The 25,720-nt window shown below is 39.5% G+C and overlaps 1 protein-coding gene across 4 annotated transcripts in view; it reads right to left on the reverse strand.

The window, feature by feature from the left end:
* TUB (TUB bipartite transcription factor) overlaps window positions 1–25,720 on the reverse strand; it is a 137,751-nt gene that overhangs the window by 16,608 nt on the left and 95,423 nt on the right. For 2 of the 4 annotated variants that reach the window (XM_085063190.1, XM_085063191.1), the window contains exons 2-5: window positions 24,251–24,302; window positions 22,745–22,907; window positions 12,135–12,272; window positions 3,603–3,770 (exon numbers count right to left, since the gene is read on the reverse strand). In XM_085063190.1, the coding sequence (XP_084919316.1) occupies window positions 3,603–3,770; window positions 12,135–12,272; window positions 22,745–22,907; window positions 24,251–24,302 (521 nt within the window). The remainder of the gene's footprint in view (window positions 1–3,602; window positions 3,771–12,134; window positions 12,273–22,744; window positions 22,908–24,250; window positions 24,303–25,720) is intronic. The other 2 variants (XM_085063194.1, XM_085063192.1) reach the window with 1 other exon arrangement.

Here is a 25,720-nt window from a genome sequence, read left to right on the forward strand (position 1 = left end):
TTGGAACTGGTGAAGAAAAAGACAGCAAAAAGGGCATTAAAATACTTTTTTCTGTTATTGCTGCTTCCAGTAACTTCAGTGCATATCCCTTTAGAATATCCAGATGCACATTGGACAGTGAAACACCACCAGAGCAGTTAGAGTGAGGGTATAAAAGTAAACCAGGAGCATAAGCAATGCAGCACTCAGCTGCCCTGTGAAAGGTCTCATTATCCACTTCTTCAGCTCCCCCCATGCTGACATACACCACAGAGCACAACAGCAAAAAGTTTCAATAGGATCTGGTTATGCAAGGGAGGCCTGAGTTCACAGGTCAACAGATACTTTCAAAGCCTGTAGAATTCATTCATTATTAATCACACACTCATTAATCGCAAGCATTATTTCTTAATAATGACAACCATGTTCTAGGCTCCATGCATGGGTAATGGAGACAGTCCATCTCCTCAGCTGGCAGCTGCACAATAAAGCCATAATTCATACCCACAGACAGAACTGGTTTATTTCCACACCTGTGCTCACTATTTCACCACCCGTATTTTAGTGGTGAAAGCCCTGTGCCAGCCTTAGAAAAGTCTGTGCTCATTACCTGAGGGGAAAAATGCTTCAGGTAGCTCCTGCTTTGGTTTTGAATCCAGAAACTAAATTTATCCCTTCCTAAATCTCAAAACTTCAGGTGGCAAAGAAGAACTGAGACCCAATTGCTCATTCCATGTCCTTTGCAGAGACATATTGGAAACTGGTAAGTGTGAGGACTACATGTTAGTTATTCAGTGTTAAAACTTATGGAAGTCTGACTCTGTCCTAGTGACTCATTTGCCAGGGAGGCACTCTGCAGATTAACACTTTGGAAATCAAAAGGACGAATATTTCCTGCAGGACGAAAATTATTCTAGGATGGCAATTTCCAACAGATGGAGAAATCAAATAAAGCATTTGGCATTTTCTTGCAAGTGGCATGTTCTTTTCACACTCAGTAGCCTATAACCTCTTGTCTTGTAACAGAACTTGACTCATTGGGGAAGCAGAGACACGTGCTAAGAGAAGTTTCTCTCCACCAGGTTAGTGCCAAAGAGCAGAACAGTCACAAACCAGGGCCATGCAAATCCAGTGGGATTCAGCTTTTCCCGTTAGACCAGTTAGCATTGCATAGAATCACAGAATATGCTGAGATGGAAGGGACCCTTCAGGATCATGGAGTCCAGCTCCTGGACCTGCACTGGACACCCCAAGAGTCACACTTGTGTCCCAGAGCATTGTCCAAACACTCCTTGAACTCTGTCAGGCTCAGTGCTGTGCCCACTGCCCTGGGAAGCTGTTCAGTGCCCAACCACCCTCTGGGGGAAGAACTTATTCCTGATGTCCAACCTAAACCTGCCCTGACTCAGCTTCAGGCCATTCCCTCAGATCCTGTTACTGGGCACCAGAGAGAAGAGATCAGTGTCTGTCTCTCCTCTTCCCCTTGTGATGATTTTGAAGACCACAATGAGGTCTCCCCTCAGTCTCCTCCAGGCTAAACAGACCAAGTGCCCTCAGCCACTCCTCCTAAGTCTTCCCCTCCAGACCCTTCACCATCCTCGTGGCCTCCTTTGGACTCTCTCTAATGGTTTAATGTCATTTCAATACTGTAGCACCCAAAGCTGCCCCCAGCACTGGAGGTGAGGCTGCCCCAGCTCAGAGCAGAGCAGGACAATGCCCTCCCTTGCCCGGCTGGCAGTGCTGTGCCTGATGCCCCCCAGGACAGGGATGTCCCTCCTGGCTGCCAGGGCACTGCTGGCTCATGTTTAGCTTGCCATTAACTAGGTCTCCCAGGTCCCTTCCTGCAGTGCTTTTTCTCTGTGTTCTTCTCCTTTTGCACCTACTCCATGCAAGGGCAGGACTGATGGGAGACAGCAACTCTAAACACTTTTCAGGTGATATGCCAGTAAGGACATACCAGTTCACTCCACAAGCAGTGAACTGGCAGTGGGAATCCACATGGAGTTTCATCTCTGCATAAGGTATCACATGAATACTGGGATACACAAAACTTTGTAACAAGCCTTCTCTGCTGCTATCAAGCAGCAAGCCATACACACTTAGTAAAAATAATTTACAGAGATGCTGCTAGCATTGTCTTAATACCTGTCTTTGTGTCTCGCCCAGCATAGCTCTACTGTTAATAAAAATGAATAAACCTCAGTACTCCCATTTAAATAAAAGTGTCCCACTCACCTCAACTTGAAACAGACTAGTGATTCACTCTTAGCAGTGTCTGTTCTGATCAGGAGTGTACTCAGACTGGGTACAAAAGGTCGTATCATATATTTGAGAATTTACAGAAACAAAGCAAACCAAAACATTTCCACTCACTGTTTCTATTAAAAATAAACAGAAACTTAGGGAGAATAAAAATACATAACCTGGCAAAAAAACATCAAAACTAGAAATGTCCCCCAGATAAAAAAATCTGAGTGCTGTGACCTAATTTGAGAAGTCTGTGGATACTTTTTAAGTCAATCAGCTTTAGTTTAGCAGTGTGCCTGACCATTAAATATTCTGAGCCATGGTCTAAGGCAACACAATCACAACACAGATCAGAACTTGTTAGTCATGCCCAACACCCCTGCGACTCAAATGCCCAGGAAATAGCGCACTTGGAGAAAATCTGCCCATTTCAGTTGAAGCTGCTCACATCTGCAGGGTAACGTCCCAGAAAAAATGAATCTTAGTGAGAACTGCTCTGCAGACAAGAGGCGCCATTTAGGTATGAATAGTCCATTCTACACGAGTCAAGTTTGCACTTACATTTTGCTCTTTATACACAAAGAGTTTATTCTTAAAGCATCAGAGCACTCTTGGCTTGAGCCATCTTTGCTTCAAAAGCTGTACACTGAAGAAGAACAACTCCAAAGCAAACGCCTTCAGAAAACGCTTTGTGAGGATTTGGGGATTTTTCTTTTTTCCTTCCTACAGTTAGTGTCTAAGGGGAGATAACAACAGTGCAGGAAGGAAGAGACAGATGCATGAATGTGTACATACACAATCTATCTCCCAAAGCATGCATGCCTCTGGAAGAAAAAAAAAAAATATTCCAGAACATTTGAGGACTCTGCGTGGGAAATGCTGCAGAATACACAGTGGTGTACTTTTCACCTCTGCAACCATGAACACACACTATTGAGAACGTGAACAATGTGTAACTGACTGCACCACCAAAATGAATATTCCAGTTTGAATGTTGCTATTCCCTGCTCTTTTTTCAACCATCAGGAAAGTGATTCCCAGAGTTGTACAGTGTAAAAATGTGAACAGATGGATGTGAGCATTGGCATCTGCCTGGTATTTCAATAGTGCCACTGCATTGCAGATGGGGAAGCCACATCCCTGAGAGCCTGCAGAGCTCTTGTTCCTTGGGATGAGAGAGAACTTCATTGTTTTATTTTTCTTTAGGTTTGGGGTTTTGGGTTTTTCAGGTACAGCATAGAGCCTAACAGGCTCTGAGGAGAAGACACACAAACTAACAAATTCTGCTTAGTCTAGGGCTGAGATTGAGAAGAGGAAATGGAGTCAATGTACATCAAGCAAGCCGTGAGAACATGAAGGAAGCTTTAGCTACTTACCTTTTTTCTGCATTGCTGTTCTAAGATCTTGTTTGCTTTGCTGTTGTTGGCCACTAGCCACTTTCTCTCCATCATCTTCATCATGGCTAGACTGTCCAACAGTGAGAATCTGCACTTGACTTCCTATCTTCTGAACATCATCTTGAAAAGCAGCTGGGCCATCAATCCCTGTCAGACAGCAGCAAAAGCCTTAGTTGTCTTTGTGTCAGGAAGCTACTGAAAAGAGAATTGCTCACTCACAAAAAAAAGCAGCTTTTCTAGGAATCAGAGATTAGATGTTCACATTCAATAATATTTCTAGACATAAACAAGACTAAGCTAGCCTCCAAAGCAAACATTTTACTTCCCACATACTGCACCAGAGAATCTTCAGGATAGGACCAGGACTTCACTGTTGCCCTCTCCACCCCAAAGCACACCCACCCCATGCACCAGAATCACTGAAAACTAAGCAGAAAAGAAATACACCAGAAAGAACTGACAAAGAAAACAGATCAAATTTTCATAAGGACACACAGCTGATCCAGAAACAGGTGAACCTGAGTCCCAGATTATGCCATACCCCCCTATAAACACCACTGCCGTCCTGAAATACTTTAAGCTTCAAAAACCTGGAAAACTCACAAGCAGATCTGGCACTGTATCCAACAGAGGGGCAGCATGTTAACAAGCCTAAATACACCTTCTGAGTTAGGAAATTGCCACACAGTTAATACATCAGAGAGAAACTACAAGGAAGATATTACATAATGCCTGGAACCTCCATCCTCTGAGATGCCTAAATCCCAACCAGGCACGATCCTGAGCAACATGCTGTGAGCAGGGATGTGGAACTAGACAGTGCCCACAGGCACCTCCCAGCCTCAGCCATGCTGTGATGATCCTGTGGCTCCTGACCACAGCCAGAAAGAAACTATTTACCTCCTCAGGGCTGTAAATCACCTCTGAAGAGAGACAAAGGAAATAAAGGGTGGGGTGTGTTCTTATCACAAGCCAACTTAATTTTTTTTCTTCAGGACAGCAAGATAAAACTTCAGATTGCAAATGTACTTCAGCTCTTAAGACACAGTGCTAGAATATGTTACTAAATCAGATATATAAAAATGGCAATATTATCATGTACAGATAGAGTAAATAGCATAAGCTGTATACTGCTGCTGTTGTGAAATTTTTGAAAATAAGCAAGCAACATTGTGGAGAATTAGCAAGCAGTACAAAGAGCTAATTCAGTAAAGGAATATGGTGCTTCTCACACCAAACAGAGCTGAATAAATCCTGTGAGAAGGAGCTGCAGGGATTGGGATTTTTTTTGGACCGTGATGTGTAGCAGAAGTCTCCAAGAATACCATTTCATCCTGCTTTGCCAGCAGCTGTCAACTCGCATTAAAAGACAGCTGGATTATACATTTAGCATGCTTAACTGTACTTTGCAATATCTGCTGTCACTGCCACTGCAATACGAACCATAAGTGGAAAAAAGAGTGCTCCATACCCTCAGGAACAGCACTTGCTGTGCAACCACCTAACGAGATGCAGCCCAACACTGCAGAGGTGTTAAACTCACAGACTTCAAGACCACAAGGAATTATTGATTCATCTGCACTACACAGACCCTAGCACTTTCTGCACCAAACCTGCAAATTCTGATTTACTTGCAGCAAAGCTAACAACAACAACAACAACAACAACAACAACAACAACTAACAGCAAATAAATAATCTGTCCATCCAACCTTGAAGGACTAAATAAAAATCCACTGAAATGTCTCTGTGACCTTGCTAGGGTGACAATTTCTGAAGCAGCTCTGCGTGATGCAGAATGGACAGTATAATTTCCTATGATGCAGGTATAACATGGCAGTGAAGAGAACAGCATTTTTCTTAACACTTATCCTAGGAGAAGCACCACTGCAAGGGTGCTCTAGAACAGACAGGCTCAGACTCTCTGTGGTATTTTTAAAAGCTTTTACAATACTAACCATCATCATTAAAGTGGGTGCCTAAAGTTATGTTCTTGCCTTAATACTCTGAATTTCAAAAGTGTTAAGCATCCATGAGTTTAACAAGATGCCTCATGCCTATCATACCTAGCGCCTTATTTAGCTTAGGATGACACAAACCTAATTTTGAGAACGAACAAAACCCCTTAATTATTCCTCTTCAAAGTAGACATTGATCTGCAGCAAATGAAACGCCTTTGACGGCACTGGAGATTGCACTGAGGCTGCTTTTTTCAGATGCCTGCAGAACATCTGCACTCACATCCCATGCTGTCAGGAACATCGTGTATTATCAGGAGTCAGGACAAAGGCTACACTGGCAGGTCACAGTTTTAGACAAGAAAAATCAATTTCAGTATTCTGAGGAGTGCATCACTGGTGGAGTGTGTTATTAAGCATTATGAATGGTTCCACTGGTGAGCACATTTAAGGGAATGAAATATGTTGCAAGACAGACAGGATTAAAAAAAAAAAAAGGCAAAAAAAAAAAAAGAACCTCTACTGCATTAGAACACTCTGGGTGGTTCATGGCAAATGCAGCATTAACTATTTAATATTTGTGTGTGTGCATACATCTTTGTAACTCTACATGCACATGTAAAATGGGATTACTTGAAAGCATATTCTTCTATATCATGAGAAATAAGCGCATCTTTGTAAGTCACAGTTCAGAAGGCAGCTTTACCACCACCTACCAAATGTCTGTAAACATCTGAAAATATTCCCAAGCTTGTGTTCTCATGATACTCAAGGTGGATCTCTCCTCCTTTTTGCCTCATTGATTCCTTTTTATCCACTACCTAGAAGGATAGTTCTCCATGTAATAAAACCAATCACTCATCTATAGTTTCTATGCATAAGGACAGGGTCAAAAGAGGTAAAGAAACTGAGTGGGTTGTGCCAAAAAACAAAGTTTTTATTGCTGTGGTCAGCATTTTTTACAGTGGTTCCCAAAAATCAGGTAGGGAAAAAATCTGACAGAGATGGCCTTGAATACCTGCTAAGAATAAAGGGCAATTTTTGAGAGGCAAATGTGAAGGAGGGCAGAAAAGATATAAGAAGATTGAAAAAACCCTCAGAATACCAGACCCTTCAGTAAAGGCCTCTGGTGCACTTTGACATGGCCATGTCTCTGATGAAAACCAGAGGTAGCAGAAATGAAAACAAAGCAATACTGGAAGGGAAAAAAAAAAAGCATCATTAAATGAGTGCTGTTGGCATTTACATCCTGTAAACTACTATTCATCAATGTCTGTATTCTCTTAACACCTAAAATCTTCTAGACAATATTTATAAATTTACAATAATATTTATAATTTATAATTGGTAGCACCAATCTCTTTAAAGCTGGTAATCTAAACTACTGAATGGCAAACGAGCTTATGTATCAGGAAAGGAACATAGCATAGAAAACAATTCTGTCCCTGCTTTACAAATGAGGATCTGCAAGATACAAAAGATCTTGTTCTCATTTTATAGAGCATTTAAGGCACAAATTTGATGAAGCTGGGCATACTGCTCTCAGAGTAGGAATATGATTATGCCCTTTGCAGATCAGATCTGGAGAGCTGACCAAGGCCAGGCAGGAGGTCTCTGGAAGAGAACATGCATTTTGTGAGCTCAGTTAGTGGTCTGACAAAGGAGCCATATCCACGTGGACAACACCCAAGGCTGTGGGTGCAACTGCTGTCCAAGAGCACTGCAGAGCAGCTCTTCCTCCAGCTGAGAGACAGCAGCACAACCTTCAAAGGATGGCCTGCTCTGAGGTCAAGGACAGGGAAACTCAGGGAGATCTGACACCAGAACAAATAGTTTCCATCCTTTAGAGAGCTTGGCGTGAAGCAAACCTTGCTGTCAATATTTTCTAAGCCACTTCCCAATAGATTCCTGTTCTCACGGGGGCTGTGCATCCACTGATGGGGTTCAAGCAACTGCAAAATCACAAAGGCATTTGTGTAGAGGGAAAGGGAGCAAATAGAATTTTTTTTGATAGGACATCTGGAGGTGATTTAGTTTAAATTTCCATCAAAAGAAGGACTATTGCTAACACCAGATCAAGACATTAAAAGCAAGTACTTGAGCACCAAGCTCTATACTAAGATGAAATCTAGAAAACAGTACCTTCATAAATCTTTTCCCTTAGGAGGCCAAAATTACTTCTTCACAATCAAGTTCACATGTTGCCAAAGCACAGCCTGAAAGGTTTGTCAGATCCAGAAATAACAGGACTTCTCTCGGTGGAAACTCACTTATTGTTCCTCCTACTCATTTTCTTTAGTGCCCAGGGAAGCTGAGATAAATCTGCTTTACATGAACTTCCCTCCCCCCATCAGAAGGGAAGTGCTACAGTGAGAAATGATGCTTCTTACCCAGCAACTGCTGCTGCTTTCTGAGCCAGCCAGTGTTAATGTAGCTGCTTGTTACATATGAAAACGGGACAGGATGCACAAATCAAAACAGTCAGACAGGCGTGAAAGAGAGAGAAGAAACACGGAAGAAGCCAACCAAATCAAAACATGGAATAGCCATCCTGGCAGGAAAAGCTCTCTGTGTCAGAGCAGCTCGTCTGCTTCCTGACTGCCAGAAAGTCAGCAGGAAATACCCAACGCACTACACACATCTAAGGTACAACATAAGATAAAAATTTCTGCAAAAGTATTGTTTATTTCGATATTTTTAAACACATCCAGGTTCCTGAATTCACTGACAAAAAAGAAATCATTATGTTGTCCATGGCAGTTCAGAGTAGGGTTTTCCTAGAATGTACTTACAAAGTATAAGTGCCAGAGTGCTGGGAAGAAAAACCAAAACCAACTGACCACCGATAACTTCATGGAATGATTCCTGAATTTTCATATCAGATTTCACTTTGTATTAACTCCTGACTTCTCATGCTTTTCTAGTTTTTTTTCAAAGGTCCATTTTATCTTCCTGATTTGCCCCATTCACTGCAAAAAAGCACTTTATCCTGTATACTTATTAACTTCTTTGTAAACCTATCTTCAGGGAAAAAGCCCACCAGACAGAAAAAGGAAAACACTATGTACCTGCAATACTTTCATGCTCCTTTTTTAAAGAACCATCAGTAGATTTGATAGCTAAAAATGCTTTGGTTTTATAATACCATGTAGGGTGCATACTTTTCATAGGCTCCTGCTGCAAATATTTTCACTAATTGGCATGACTTTTCTGTTGAACCACCTAGTGATGCTGTACACTGGGTTCAGTACTATCCTTAATCACCCCAATCTGTCACAAATCAAACCAGAATTTGATCCACTATCTCCACTGGAAAGGCAACCATTCTACATCTACATTTGCCACTTTTGGGTTTTTTTTTTCCCAATACTGAACATTATGCCAAGCAATAAATCTGGGAGAACGAAGCTTTCAGAAATACCACTTTAATGAGCTAAGCTACTACAAAATGTCATCCACTTACTGCAGTCCCAGGCTCTGTCCCACAAAAATTATGGCTCTTTTTAAAAATAGGCACAGTGCACACTGCACACTGCCATTAAGAAATACCAGCAATAATCACAGATTTAGAAAAAATTGCTGAATATCATGCTACCCATCACAGAATTACAAAGTGCACTGACATGAGCAGTTAGCTACATTTCTTTTCTGGTGTCAGTGTAACCTCATTAAACCTGATATTTCTCTCACGTTTGTCTTTAGTACATTGTTCTGATCACAGCTTCATCACTCTTCAAGCCACTTAAAAAAGCATTACACATCTAAAACCAGAGTGCAGTCATTACACCACAGCTTCAACAGCTACTCATGTATAATTCAACATTTTTTTTGCTCTGAATTAGCTTCTTATTCATAGGATCTGGTCTAAATGTTCTTTTTTTCTTAAAACACAAAGAGCTTGTCTATGCTTAGAAAGGTAAGGCTCACTACAGTTAAATACTAACAAAAACCTTTAAAATGCTATTTGAGCTTGTTAAGTGCTCAGCATTCATCCTGCTCATTTACAGGACTTAGAAAGGTTACAGTCAGAGTGGAGACAAACCTGAACCAATTGCAAAACTAAAAGCAGAATGTAAAATTTCCCCAAATTTGCTCTAATTACCAATGAAATCCCTCCAAAAAAATCTCTCGTGCCAAAAAAACAGCATAAAACCACTTACCCTTCATTCATTTTCACAGTGAGATCTGAAGTTAATAGCAAAGCCATTCAATATTGTTATAAAAATCGTAAGACTCACATTTATTTTAAAAAGTAACTGAAAATTAATACAAGTTTCACTACAGGGCTCCATTACCACTTGCATTTTCCTCATTCCTAAGTAAAATTAGCTATGTCTGTAGTGGATTTATCAGTAAAATCCCTCTGGTATTTTAAAGATGCATTTGGTTTTACTTTTGCATCCAATAAAAAAATATTTTGCAGCTTTGATAAGGATGGAGGAATGGAAATCCAGTTATAATCCCCTGCAAACACTCCCAAATTTACAACATGTCAGAGGGAAACCAGGATATTATTCCAAGGGTGAAATCATACATGAATGAAGAGTTAAATAGCAGTGTACAGAAAAAGCAGATGAGCTGGATGAGAAGGTGCTATGTGTATGTTCTGAACAAAATTTAACTGACTTTTATTCGCTACTAATCATCAACATGGACTTCAGGAGAGGAGATACTCAGCATTTTCTTTAGTGGAATTGCTGAAGAACACCTCCACTCTCTGAGAGCATGGAACTGATGGGCAAATGCTGAAGGCCAGGGAAGATTATTATCCCACAGCACAGCAGGATGATCACTAAGAACTGCAGCAGAGGCTGAGGTTTCTAGAGCTAACAATATTAGCTCCCAACACAGAGAGCAGTATCAGCATGCCAAAGTTCTCAGCCTACACCAAGTGACTTTACTTTTACAACTTGCTTTTATTAACATAGGCCAACATTTGCCTGCTTGGGGGATTTTTCAGAAGATGAGTAAAATTATAATTGGCATGTGAGAAAAATACTAGGGGTTCCCTGCTGTGGGATAGTAAAAAAACTGCAGCACAATATCTTCAGTTCTGATCATAGTACAGACATATGTGAAAAAAGAAGCATTATATGAGATAAAACAGAGCCTCAAGGCTATGCTGCAACCATGATTCAATTATTAGCTCACATAATGCTCCCTTACAGGTTTTCTTTTAAACTAGTGAAAGAATTTTTACTCTTCAGCAAGATGAACTTCAAAATAAAATTGGCATTTGTGTTACTAAAGCTACATCCTTTTACACCGAACTAGGAAATGTTCACTTTCTGTTCATTTATTTTGCCAACAATTTTTACATTCAGTTAATTTTACCTTTGACACACACCATCTTTGCTCAAATATATGAATAACATTTAGCTCAGGGCCAGGCTCTAAAGCCCTTCTAACCTAGAGCTTCCCTTGCAGCCAGAAGAACTACATACAGAGAGATGCTGTGGATTCAGATCTCAAGAATTAAGCTGCAATACGCAAAGGATTTTGCTAAGGTAGGCTCAAGTGCTGCAAAATCCCCATAGATAAGCCCCAATACTCTGACCCCATTAATTAACCTTATTAGTCATTGCTATCTTTGAAGAGACTTGTCAAGGATACACACTATTTTCTCACTGAAGCAACAGTGGAGAAACTGTTGGATGTGCACAAGACAGAACTACAGCACAGTCCAAGTAGGACAGTGTTACAGTGGCCTTATTCAAGAGCTGCAAATTATTGGAAAGTTATTTCATTTCATTAGTCATTCACCACCAAATAAAAAGTAACTGCACATGGTAAAACAGCCTCTCTTTTTCTATGACGGTACATATATATATATATACAAACTTTGAATACCAGTAAAGTAGCTTATTACTTCTTCCATCTCGTTTATGTAGCTCAAATTGTAAATCTAAGAGTGACAATGTCATTTCTACCTACCCTTTTATCATTACCAACAGTGTATTTTTTAATCTACCTAATCATACACAAAGTCATTGCAGAAAATTTTTCATACAAACACTTCCTATTTGTCAGCCAGGAGGGATAGAGTAACACTGAAGTAACAACTTAAAAAACCCCTTTGAGGATGTTATCTCAGTTTTGTTGAATTGATTTCCAAAATGTCCACTTATCCTCTAATTTTGATAACTTAAACCTCAGGAAGAGTCTGGACAGGAGCGGCTGCAACTCAAGGCTGTTTCTCCAGACTAGATTAGTTGCAGATAATCTAAAAAAGCACCCTCTTGTAAGATGGTTCTCTTTTTTTTAAACACTGCAGAAAACCACCAGCATCTTTCCTTCAGAACTTTTTTCCTCCTCTGCAATTTGAACAAACACTCTCCTTTGCAAAAGACTTCATCTACAAATTTTAGCCATCCTTGACTCCGAAGCTGTGCATGCCCAAACAAGACCAAGTCACACACATTTTCCAGAAAAATTCCAGGAAATTACTTTTAGGCAATTTTCAAATTTTCAAATAAATTACATAAAAAACAAGAGAGAGAATCGACAGCAAAATAATGACTTTCACATCTGACATGCAGCTGCATGCAGCTAACCTTTGTGTTTCCCTTTTTTCTCCTTTCTGGTGCTGCTGCTCTGACAGCTTGCAGCTGCTGCCTTGGATTTTTTAGTTGGTTTCGGAGCTTGGGCGTCCACTACCACCTTTACATCTTCCTGTTCAGCCTCCTGCACTGCTTCAGAGATTCAGGGTACCCCACCAAAAAAAAAGAAAATAAACAGAGAGAGAAGAGAGAAACAGAGAGAGAGAGAGGAGAGAATGAATTGAGAATTTGTGCAGGCATAAAAGAGAAAGCAAACATAGCAGAGTTTGGTATTTCAAACAATTCATGCATTGAGGAGAGTGAAATAAACCAGAATTTTCAAAGCTACAGTAAAATCAGAAAGTGTTAGGTTAGCTGGGAGATATTTCTTCACATTCTTCCTCCCCACAATAATACATCAACTCCTAACTTTCAGTCCAAAAGTGACATCAGAATATTATTGTGTTACTGAGCTATTGTAGGAAGCATTATTCCACACAGTAAATCTCTGCCAGAATGATCAACAGTGGCAGCATGAAGGCAGAAGAATTTTATTTTGACTTTGTAGCATCCATGCTTAAAGCTACATCCTAACTCTCTAAAGAAGGAATCATCTGAAGGTTACTTTCAAAACACATCTTGCAAGACTGTGTAACACAGCATGATGAGTAGATTGGCCATGCTTTTTATGGTGAAGCTACACCCAAGCTGAATTTAAAAACTCTTCCTACTCTGTAGCATACACAAATTAATTAATTCCTTAGAAGGACTCTCTACAAAATATGCATGGCATAAACTGTGAATGTCAGCATAATTCATGCAATGCTCCTTGTTTTCAAAGTAAAAAGAGGCTTTATCATTTTCTTAAAGGCATGACACACTTTGAGGTCAATACTTGAGTCTGTGAAAGCAAGGCACACCATAACTCTATCATCTGGCTAGACCAAACCTTGGAGTTAGATAAATATCACAATTGCCTTTGTGAAATGCATAAGGAAACTGTTAAATTTCACACCCCAAGCTGTAGGTGGGCACAAAGAGATTTTGGGGTTGGCTGCTGGTCACTGGTAAGTGCTGAGCCCCACTGGCTTCCTGTGGTGACCATGGTTTCTCTCCCTGGCACGTGGGCCTCCCAGCCTTTCTTTTTCCCAAAACTAAAGTACTTTCTTTCAAAAGATAAAAAAAGTCCACTAATGACCATTGCTGGAAAGAACTGGTTGCCCTAAAATTACTTTAAAAATACCCATAAAAACTTCTTAAACACCCAAAAGACTAAATGATTCTCAATGACGCGTGGACCGACACTATTCTCCCTCTGAAGGGGAAAATTCTCCCTAAGCTTCTGCTCTGTGAAGCAACTTTCCTCTTCAGCAAATCCTTCAAGCGCGTGAATGGAAACAGAAACGCCAAGGAGATTCTCAGAGGAGAAAGATGAAACAGATTTAGTCATGTCTGTGTAGACTGTAGCTCCCAAACCTGCTGCTACCCTCCCCAGTGCAGCAATCTGTTGTGAGTAGCATTGCATTCACAACACAGCAAGCACCTGAGGCTCCCAATAAGCACAAGCTCCTTTTCTCATTGTGCAGAGGAAGAGTTCCAGTTCTATAGAGAATATACATTAAATTGTTGGAGGAGCGACTAGAAGTTCAAAGAAGCAGCTTGTCACTGCCCAATTCTTCATGCCTGTCTTTGTCAAACACTCATCACAGGACTGCAATCCCCCTGCTGAGTGGAAAGGAGCACTGGAAATGAGTAGGACAAAACCAAAAGAGTGAGTACACAGGACGCCAGGGCAAATGGCACATGAAAGACAATACACTGGGTCCTACTTCCACGGGCATGGCAGCCCCACACTAAGCAGGGAACCACAGCCCCCTCTCCACAGGCTTTAAATAGATGTGATTTGCCAACCCAGCTATATTTGTACCTCAGTCTCTCTTTAAAAACTACGCTGTGGTCTTTTAATTGTTTTGAAGATGATAATCCACGTTATAATTAAATTCAGTACTTTACAAATGACCTATATTAAATGGCCAGACAGTTCTCTAAATCATTTTAAATCTGGCTGTATTCATTCACTCAGAAGAAACACCATTTATTTGGTCCAAAGCAATGATTAATCAGCAAACGATGAAACTTTCTGACATTATTAATTGCCAAGCTAAAGACTTATCTTCACTATCTTGCCAGCCATTCTCTGATCTTACATGTAAAGCCCTGGAGCTTTTTGAGTTTCTTTTGCCTCAAAACTTTCAGCAAGAGGTATCTGATTGTAAGTTCAGTGAGGGAACTTATCACTTTATAAGGCAGAGAACAGAATCTCAGCCCAGAAGCCATTTTGAGCTCATACTTTCGCTGCTGTCTGTGGTAAATAGGCCTTTCAGACACAAGTGATGGAGGCTGCAAAACAAGATTTAAATCATAATGATACTGTGCTTTAGTTCATGAAAGGAATTGGCACATATCCTGTTTCTAAAGGATATGTTTCTGAGCATTACCATTACATTTAAAGTTCTACCTCTCTAACAAATCCAAATTTAATCCCCACATGCCATCTCCACCACAAACCCATCTGATCCTCAACTTTTAGCTTTCTGGTAAATAGCAGACCTTGGCTAAGGCTCATCCATTCACTAACGTTTTCTCTGGTGCTATTTCTGCAGATACCAAAGAAACTTTGCTTTCTGTACAAATTCAGTTCAGGACAGTTGGTTATATCCTTGCATTTAAGGATTTATTATTTATCCTTGCTTTACCCAAGGGAAGCACTGCTGTGCCCTGCCCATAGGCACTAACCTCCCCAAACACCTGCCCACTGCAGTGTGGTGGGAAGAGGAGGTTAACCCAGCACAGCAGCTCCTGTCAACAGCCCAGCCAAGATTTGGATCCTTGCAGCCTGCAAACCTACAAGGACAGGCCTGGGAGCCTCTTCTGCTCAGTATGTCCAGCAGGCTTGGATGTGGAGCAAAGTGAAAAAATCCTGTTTTCTGTTTCCAGTGCTTTCTCCTGCCCTGGAGAGCTGGAAGAAGCACCATTTCCAAGCCCTCTGTACTCGCTCTGCAGCTGGTCATTAGCATGTGCAGCTTTGAACTTCTCCAACCAGCACTCCTCCCAGTCCGCCTTTGTGGAGATGAAACAAGTCAGAGAGGCAGTGTTTATCCCCAGCCACGTTGTCAGGGGATCAAATGTCTTCCCCTCTGCCCTTTACTGCATCTTTGGATCATTATCTAACAGACTGGCAGGAATTTCCCTTCTCAGCAGGATGGAAACCTTGAGGTTAACTCTAGCCTGCCTTCTCCAAGGGCTCTAGATAGCCCCATAAAACAATTTACAGTTCTCTGCAAGGAAGCCTGAATGAGGAAAATGAGATAAACTGTCTCCCTAAATAATATTCACTGATACAACAATATGATTACATCCTTCGCTGGACATCAAAAAGTTTAAAACAATGATAGGCAGCACCACAGGATAAATAAATTAAGAACATTAAATACAGATATATGGGGAATAAGTTTCAAAGACTGTCAGTCAAAAATGCATTAATTTCAGTACAGATAGACATTTAGGAAGCTTTAAAAATCCCTGTTGACAGTTATCTTAAACAGTAGGAGAGTACATTGGAAAATCTATCCTGATACTTCATATGCCCCACCCCACATCGTTAAACTCTTCACTTAAAAAACCCAGAGATTTTCCTGTTCTGTAAGAATTATTTGATTGTACTAGAATTTGCATTCAGGCAAGGAAGAAATGGAGGAGCGAGTGCTGTAGTGAGTCAGCATTCCAAACAGACAAATCTGCTGGGCTCTCAGACCCGGTGTTTCATTCTAGTTTGAACTTATAAATTGTAAAAATTAGCTTTGAGATAAATGCCAAGCTTACAAATAAAACAACTTCATGACTTTAATTTTGGTGTTATTCACCCATGTTCATTAAATCAAGTACTGACTACTAACCTCAATAAAGTATTTAAAAGAATACTTTTAGGGAGAGAGAAAGGAGCACAGATTGCAATATTAATTCAGGATCTGAGATGAAAAGAAAAGAGGAACAAACAACAAATAATCTATTACATAATACAAGGTGAGTATGGAAAGGCTTTGTCAAAGCAACTTTGCCTTGCACCACCAATGACTTAACTCAGAAAAAAGCCTTTTGCCATGAACCCAATCTGTGATGGACAACATTCCAGCTTACAGGGATAAAGCTACAATGTACAATCAAATAAAAGGATGCACTTTGTAAGTATGTGTGTAAACTATGATACAGACAACTCAATTTCTTTTTCAATTCTGTAAATTACCCACATATATTTATATGAGTGAATGAAAACGAAAAACATGTCTTTCCATCTGGCATTCACAGTGACAAGTTCACACAGGAAATTAGTTTCAAAGTAGCATGAATGAAAATGAAGATTTCTTTTTGCCATTTGTATGACCATATTTCTTGATGTGAGTGCTTGCACACTCTTATGATGATCTTAGAGGGAGAAAAAAAATCTATGAATCATAACTTACCAATCTCTATCACATAAAAATGCCATATGCTAAAAAAGGGCGCTTTTGATCAGTACATTATGAGAAGAATGAAGTAAATGAAAAATCACAAAAAGAAAAAAAATTCTAAAATTGTGTTGTCTGTCTGAAAAACACTAAGTAGAAAGAGGCTGAACCAGACAATGAGGTATGTGAGGCAAGTATAAGGCAAATACTGGATAAAGCAAATATTCATTCTATTTACCAACATCCTCCCAACAGTAAAAGTGAAACCCAGAATGAGTGCCATGCAAAGAAAGACAAACTACAGTCAGGCTGTACCTTAACAAATCAACATGCATTGGTTGTCCTTTTCTGACTGTTACCTGAGATCCTCTTGTCTTTCACTGTAAGAATGGCCTGCTGCTTTACTTTGTAAAGTTCTAGCCTTGGTCAATCTTGCTGCTTATTTGGGCTGTTGTTCATTATTAGTTTATTTAATCAACTTAGATTTTGAACAGGTCTAGTATTTCTCCAATCATTTAAAAGACACTGGAGTCTATCAGAAATATTCTGAAGATGGGCAAACCCACTGTATTTTACAATGCAATTAAATAATTTTATTAATTTTACACAGACTATACAAATAGTTAAATACAAGGACCTGAACCGGGGCAAGGACTTTGGTGTGTTAGTTACTATTTAATCACATGCAAAGATTTGATTTCTGCTTCAAAATGCTTATAATCAAAGGCATTACTCCTCCAACTTGTAACTGACAGTCAGATTCCAGATTCCCAAAACATTACTGCCAATACATTCCCTAAGGCTCCTTGCAGTCTATGCCTATAACAGTAATGTCATGACCAGGCTGATACTGCAAACCTGAAAATATTCAGAGGTGAAATTGAATGGGTTTTTCAGAGCCCCAAAAAAGGAACCAGTGTACCTGAGAGGTTGGTGCTGCTTAAGGCCAGTATTAAAAGCTCATTGGTCTAAGAGCTCCTGTGAAAGAAGAAGGGAAGATCCTTTCTAAGGATCCTAAGGCTCCTGAGAGATTGCCCAGGACAGAAATCAACAGCTAAATGTGAAGTAGTAACTGAAAGTAAATACACTTGAAGTGGAGCATTGAAGGAAAGAGAAGGGAGTTTCCCAACCAATTTCCTCCAAACTTTCCTCTCAAATCATTCAGTACCAAGAAGCACAAAAAGACTCGTGAAACACTTGCTACCCACTGCTCTCTGATCCCTGCTCCTGGGTTAGTTTGTTTATTTTGGAAATGCACTGGTGCAGTAAGGACTGCTGACAAATCAAAAAGATGCTTTAAAGATTAAGGTGAAGAGACTGCAGCTGAAATGAAGATTTCAGAATATATGCTTATTGGAAGTTAAGTATTTTGCCCACATGATGTTTGGAGTGCTGCCTGATCTCTCAGTATTAACAACCCTTTGCAAAGAACATTCCTTGCTATCTTCAAAAAATAAACTAATACCTTCTCATTCCAAGGTCAGTAGAAAACAGGGATGGTGAGACACTCTTTTGATGAGACGGCAAATATATGATTTTTTTAAAATGAATAGTTATATGATGTCATCTTTTAAAGCTCACAGCTTCTGATACTCATCAGAAAACTCTCCCTCATCATTTATGGTAAACAGCAGAATGACACGTCAAATTTAACAATCCAAAGCCATGACTTGTCATCAGAGGTCTGTTTAACACACAGCCATTACATCTAGATGTGCTGCCAAGTGTCAAAGGAGAAAAGTAAGAAACTCATTTTGCCTTTTTACACATGGTTAGCCTAAATTGCTAAATTTGAAGTCGCAATGAAAATTACCCTGAGTATCTAATTGAAAACATTTTTAATTTCAAATCTTAAAAAAAAAAAAAAAAAGCCACAGCTGCAACAAAGTATGGCAATATTAATGAAAGCATATCTGGCACTCATTCAAATCTCTGCTTTCCTCAGTGCTGTGAAAAGAAAAATCACTCCCCAATGGAAATTCACCATTTTCACAGAAGTAAAATCTCTGTAAAAATGAGCTTTCAGCATTTGCATTAAATGTAATTAAATAATGTAATTAAATTGTTGCAGTAATTAGTGTACCTCTGCATGCTATTTGGCTCCAAGAATGCTCAGTATTTGCAATCCAGATTGAAAAGAACTGTATTTGTAGCAGAATTTTGCAATGTCAAATCAGGCTAAAATGTTTGCTCAGGTTTTCAACAAGCTTCACAAAATAAGTTGAGTAGAGATACATGAACACAAGCAAGTGGACGTAACTGTGACATATTACAGAACAGCAAGTAAAATTTTAAAGAAACTTTATACAAGTTTCAGGTAGCAACATGACCTTATGAAGGACACTGAATTGAAAATACACCAGAACACATGAAGAAAAGACAATGTAACTTGTAAGTGAGCTCTCCTACAAAGAGGAATTAAATTTGTTCTGGGGAAGAAATGCCTTTGATGTATTCTATACAGAACTTAAATTTAATAGCAATACAAAATGTTGTTATTGGTTCTCACTTGTGTATTTATAATGGTGAAATAGCAATTGAGCTGTGTTTGGTACTGTGAGAGAGAGAGGCTTTATTGTAATAGTAACAACTAGAGCCATGGAATATCATGGAAGTCAGTGGAAGGATCCCTATTCCTTGAGCAGGCAGATAAATTTAGGACCTAACCTACAACTCTGCCTACATGATCTACAGATGCTGATGGCTGTGTTGGGACTCCAGCTCAAAGTAACCCCTTATGGACCAGACTGCCAAGGAGATTTTATCTCAAGTTGGTCTTTTCATGTTAATTCATCTCAGTTCCTGCAGATAACTTTCGTTGTTGTTAGTTGATTAGACCTTATATCAACAACAAAAGGGTTTCAAAAACATACACTACATGCAAGTCATTCACGAGCTACAGTATCTGAAGACTTTTACCTGTAGGTGAAATAGGGAAGGAAATGAGAAGAAATGTTCTGAGTGGAGACTTGTGTGGGGTATATTCTGCAGAGCCACTTCCTCACTGGAAGGGCACCCATCTCCTTAAAAGTCTGACTGCACCCAGAGGAATTGCTAGCAACACTTGGCAGGGAACATAAATACCAGTTTGTCCTACCAATGTGTCACTTCTCTGCCTTGAAGTCACCTAAGAAAAAAATGATGGCATTTCTGGCAATACGCAATCAGCTTAACTAACAAAATATGCTGTTCCACTGCATCTACCCACAAGTAGCTCACCAGGCTACTTGTTCCAGAACAAAAATGACTTTCTACTCCAAACTCTGATAATTGTACTGGAATTAAATGAGGTTTTTTTGCAGAGTAGAGTTGCCCATGAGGGAACCATTGCAGCACAGATAATGGCATCAGAATAAGCTATGGCAGTGTATGAAGGAGAATTTCCCAGCATCTGAGAATTGCTGAGATGTTATCTCTGACCTACTTTGCTCAAAGTACCATAGAGATATCTACACACAGGCATCCAATTATTTGTTGAAATCAACAAGTACTTTTGTGCTACACAGAATCAGTACAAGCTAAAAAAGAGAGCAGAGCAGGATGATAGGTGGAAAGAAGTGCTCTTTCTGTAGCATTTGCTAGCACAGGAATTGATTTCACAAACATGCTCATCCAAGCAGTGAAGCTCATTCAGCAGAGCATCAACTCCCATCAAAGAGTCATTCTTAACTCGAAATCAGCATGCCCATAACGGCAACAAATGAACGGAAAAGAGCAGAATAGTTCTTTAGAAAGAGCCCAGCTGTCTCATGCATCCGACACTGCCACATACAAATGTTTTTATTGAAGGCGGAAAAAAATGCCAGCCCAGAAGCTCAATGCCATAGTTAAAAATGGTCATCAGACCCCAAAATGTACCATGTGAACTAGGGAGCTGAAGACATTAAGTGCATTCCCAGAGAAGGCCACACCAAAAAAGGATACTTCTGGAGTTCTTATAATATTTTCAAAAGCTACATGCCTAACAAAGGATTTTACAAGGCAATAAAACACTCTGCTAGGTAATTAAATTCTTCTAAGCTGGCTCTTGCAAGCTGCATAGTTTATTACAAAGAGAGCTATCCCTAGGGATTAACAAATGTGGTGTTAAATATGAGAAACATTCTATTTTTTTTGCTTCTCTGAAACCTTGTGAAACATTGAAAGGGTTTGAGAGACAAATTTAGAACAAAGTGATTTAGGGAGAATAAATCCTAAATATTCCAGTGAATGGTTTGGTATAATACAACAGGAAGGGTCACTTCTACCTTAAGAGCACAGTTAATCTCACAGTGAGAATGTCCACTCTGGTGCAAACTGGTGTAAAATTTAACTCAATTAGGGTACATGTGAAATTTGCTACCACTTATGGGATGATAATGTCTTTTTCTCTGATTTGTGAAAATTAAAACCTTGATCAACTGATGATACAGTAGGTTCCATAAACAACAGCATCTCTGTATTATAAGATACTATTTCTTAGAACAGCTCTGTACCTTTGATAAACTATTGAGTGAAAGAGGAAAAAGAGAAAAATTCTATTTTGTCTGATTAAAAAATAAAGTAACTGAATGTTTGAGCAAAATCAAATTTTTAGGTCAGACTGTAAAGAAATTCAATTTCATCTTAAAAGTTACATCCCAGACCGTGAGAAACAATAAAAGAGAGAAATATCACTAATGTTTTTATTCTTTATTAGAAAAAAACATAATTAAAATAGTACTAAGAGGAAAAAATTATTCTTCCTTATGGTATCTTATTTGCTTGCACAAACAAGATTAAAAGGCCCATTATTACCAAAACCTTAACATGTAAACAATGCAATTTTCAGATTCTGACAATAAATTCTGTAGCTGTAACCAACCAAAAATTTCCACCAATTCCTAACCAGGGGGAAAGACTCTGAAACCTGCACTTCTCAGGGACTTTGTTAGACCAGTAACACTTACCTTGTCCTTGGGGAAAGATATGACCACCAAGTGAAAATGAAACAACAGGGCAGACAACAAGTCCAGCATGTGCAGTAAAACTGATAGATATTTGAACCAAATGCTGGGGTTTTGTTTGTATAAAGAGCAGTATAGTGGTTAGTCTTATTTTTTTTTTTTAACAGAGGTAGATTCACAAAGGCACTTTCACATTTAATGTCCAAACCCCAAAACCTTAGTACCCTGCCACCTAACAGCATTCCCAACCAGAAAACTGCCACCTGCATCCCCAATCAATATCAGTAGATTACAGCTCCTGTTCACAAACACATCAATTATCAGGAAAGGAAGCCTTTTGCTATTGAAGTTTATTAATTAAATTCAACTTAATCATCTGCAAAACAAGAAAACTGGAAAATTACTGCTCTCTACATATCTTGGAGGTGTTAGCAACCTGGAACGATTTCTACAAGAGTCAAATTTTGGACAAGGGTTACCCAAGCTTCCCCTTAGGAAATCCTGAGGAAAAGTATGCCCATACCATCTTTAGGGGGCCAAAAAGCATGTGACATATGAACACAGAGCTAAACAATGCCTGGGTCTCTTGGGATTTATTTCTGATTATCAAGATCTTTGAAAAGAAACAACATTATAACTTTTTTCCCCTGTGGGTGTGATACCTGAAGTGTCTCTGCCCCTACTTGATCCTTTTAATCTTTAATAAGAAAGTGGAGACATCACATAAGTTTGAAATGTTCTTCTCTACCTGTTTTAATGGACTTTGAAGAAACACAGTATCTTTGAAATTATTATATTCAGTCCTAGCTGAATTTAGTTAATAGGTTTCAATTTTATCATTACCACTGCCAGGCTTAAGCAAAATTACATACAGAGGACTAGATATATGGAGTGGAACCCATCAGCTTTACTTAGTAGGAACCAAAGCTGAAGACATGTAAAGAGTCATGGCAGAAGGGACAAGCTGTCTCTTTCCCAGTTCAGCACTGAAATGGCAACTAGTTACCTCACTCCCTCCTGTTAGGCTACAACTGCAAGTTCTGATGGATTTATCCCCAAACACGAGTGCAAGGTATCAATCATTTACTAAAACATGCAAGACGAGAACCTCTGCTCTCATGAGCATGAAATGAACAGGGAGAGCACCACCCTAGGAGTCTCAGCAAGTACACCTGCAATAGGTGGCATTCTGTACCATGATATATGGTGCTGCTGTTGCTGTTGAGATAGGATTCCACCAGCGGGGCTTGTTCTTCCGAATGTTTCGTCCTGCGCGTCCTCGCCCGGCTGTCCACGTTGGACTGAACCATCAGAGGCTCCTGGCGCTTCTTCTTCTGCTTCTGTTCTAGCAGTGCTCTCTGCAGAAGACACCAAGAAAAGCATCCATTACTGGACTCCAAACAGAAGCAACTATGATGAAAAACAGTGGTCAACTTTACACCTTTCCCAGCTTTACAGCGGTGGCCGTTGGCAAGTGGGATGCTGGGATGTCAGGTTATAGGAAATCTTTCCAAAAATCCACAACCAACCCACTGCTGAAACACCTGCTGCTGAAAACAGCAAATAATTAGAATACATCGTTCTGAGCAGCCTACCAGCTGTCAGAGCTTTCTTGGGAGTAACCCTTGGGAAAAGAGCAGTGTGAGAATACTGGCTGTGAAGCAATGGGAGGGTAAGCAAGGGTATGAGGCATAGATGCCAATTTCAGTTTCTGTAAATTAAAAGCAGGTAATTGCACACTAGAATCAAGTGATAATACTGGACATGAGCCTAATTTAACAGCTATAAAAGATGAAATCAAATTAAACACTTAAATTTCTCAGCTAGACCTGCTGAGAACCAAAACCTTCGGCATCCAGAGGCACTGTAGGGAGCTCTCTTTGAGCCTTCTTCCACAGCCTCAGAGAACGGAACTGTTGATTTTTCTTGCCCATTACCTTACCATTTCCTTGCTTCTGTACAGTGACATTTTAGCTTCTAGAAAGGAGATGCAATAGAAATGAAGACTAAGAACAGAGAGTGAACTCTTTCAGCTCTACAAGTTGTGTTGAACACCTCAACATGACTCCAACATAATTAGAATTAAGTACAGGATTATGGCATAAATAGAAAGCACTTGAATTTGAAAATGAGATGCTGGTAGATATGCAAGCTGATGAAACAGTGGGAATAGAAAAAGATAAACTCACAAGGTTAAACTATAAAAATGACAATCTTTTTTGAGAAGGGAACCACAAAAATCAAAGTAAAAGCAGAAACCTCAAATCCCATTAAAACTCGATGACAAAATTCCCTCAGATTTCATGTAAGAGGTTCTGACTCTCTTGCACAAGACATGTAGGAACACAGCAGGAAAACAGGCAACATAGCACACAATGCCACTGGGTTACAGCCACGAGGGCTAAATCCAAGGAATGAAAAGTACCTAAAAATGTTGTGGTTAACCTCTGTTGGCTGGTGTGACTGTTCCATCAGTGGGGTAACAAAAAACCTTGTACATCAGCTTAAAATGAATTCAAGGTAGTGGGAATCACTCAAACCACAGACAGAAGACAAATTTTAATGGAAGTTAGACTTCTGAGTTAACTGGAGCCTACACAGATCTCCCCCAAACAGAGGATGCAATTTTCTATCAATTATCACTGTTTTCATTACTCCAGGGCATTCAGTAATGCAAGAAGGTCCTCCTCCAAAATCTTACCTGTCTGTCAAGCTTCTGCTGACGCAGGCTGCTCCCCTCATCATCCAGAACACTGCAAAGACAAACAGTACATAATTGGAACAAATTTATCACTCCACACCTAACAGCACCCGATGGATGAAACTCTCACAGGAGTTGTCCACATAAAACTCCCACTACGTTCCATGGAAGTTGCCTGCCCTAAACTGAAAAACTTGGCTCCACAGGATTTGAGTGCAGTTCATGAAAAATTGAAAAACTCTGGCTCACATAAACTTCAACAAAAAAATACATATTCAAGCGCTTCAAAAAGAAATGCAAAATCCACTGTCTACAGCTTGGTTTCTTTTCCATTCTCTTCTAATGCAAAACATCAATGTGTACAGCACTGAAATTGAAAATTTGCACATAAAGCCTGGAAATAGTGAGGAGTGTAAGTGAACTGCTTAGCAACTCAGCATTATTTATCTTAGGAAAATTAACTGCCTAATCTTTTACACACAAAAAACCATAATTTATTCCTGAATATCTGAAAAGTCCCACTTATTGCCACTCACTTCAACATTTAGAGGCTGGCAAGATAAACAGCATTGCTCACTGCCATATTTCTCTCTGCTAACTGTTGCTAGTTGGGAGATTAGCTCCTGTGCATTCAATCACTTTCATTAATTGGATATTAAAGACTGGCATTGAAATCAGAAAGCTATTCCTGTGAAGTATTTTATCAAACTACTGAATAGGCTTTATTTTTCTGGAGAACAAAGGTCTCTATTGTAAGAACACTATGGTTAAACATTGAACCAGATAATTAAATCTTTTAAACAGTAATTTGTCATCTACAAGCCAAATAGTGCTATAGAACAAAAACAATAGCCTCTTACAAGGAAAATTCATTTTCTCTTACAATACACTTTCATAAAATGTTATCCCCCTTCTCTTATAATCACTCTTAACAATCAAAAAGAACAAAAAAAAAAAGTCCAGGACAAACAAACCTGGATTCTGACCTACATACAAACCAACAGTATTGCAATGGAAATAGCATAAAAAATGTGAATCCCATGTAATAATACACACTCTTTAGCAGACGCTAACATTGTAGTAGAGTGAGATGGGACAGCTAATAAAGGCATGCAGAATGCCACTTTTCCAATGCCAGCATTATCAAAGACTTATAATTAAGTACTATTAACTGGTAGCATCAGCCTTTTACAATTTTTACTTAGGTTATATGCTACAAAAGGCTGATGTTCCACCGACTGAAACTGTGCTGTTCAAGTACCTCAGGTATGAAATTAATGCCTCTTGTAGAAGTAATGCATTACCCATAGTCCACAAAGATTAAAGAAAAAAACCCTCACACTCATAAAAATGTTCTACTTTACAGCAAGCATTCTTCATTTTATAAATTACATTAGTTATAAAAGGAAAACACACTTTCCTCCATGGTATACAGTATCAGGTTTTGAGAACAGTGCTTCACTGCAACTG

Source organism: Lichenostomus cassidix, chromosome 5 (assembly GCF_008360975.1).
Source record: "Lichenostomus cassidix isolate B80296 chromosome 5, HeHo_3.0, whole genome shotgun sequence".
Taxonomy (NCBI): Eukaryota; Metazoa; Chordata; class Aves; order Passeriformes; family Meliphagidae; genus Lichenostomus; species Lichenostomus cassidix.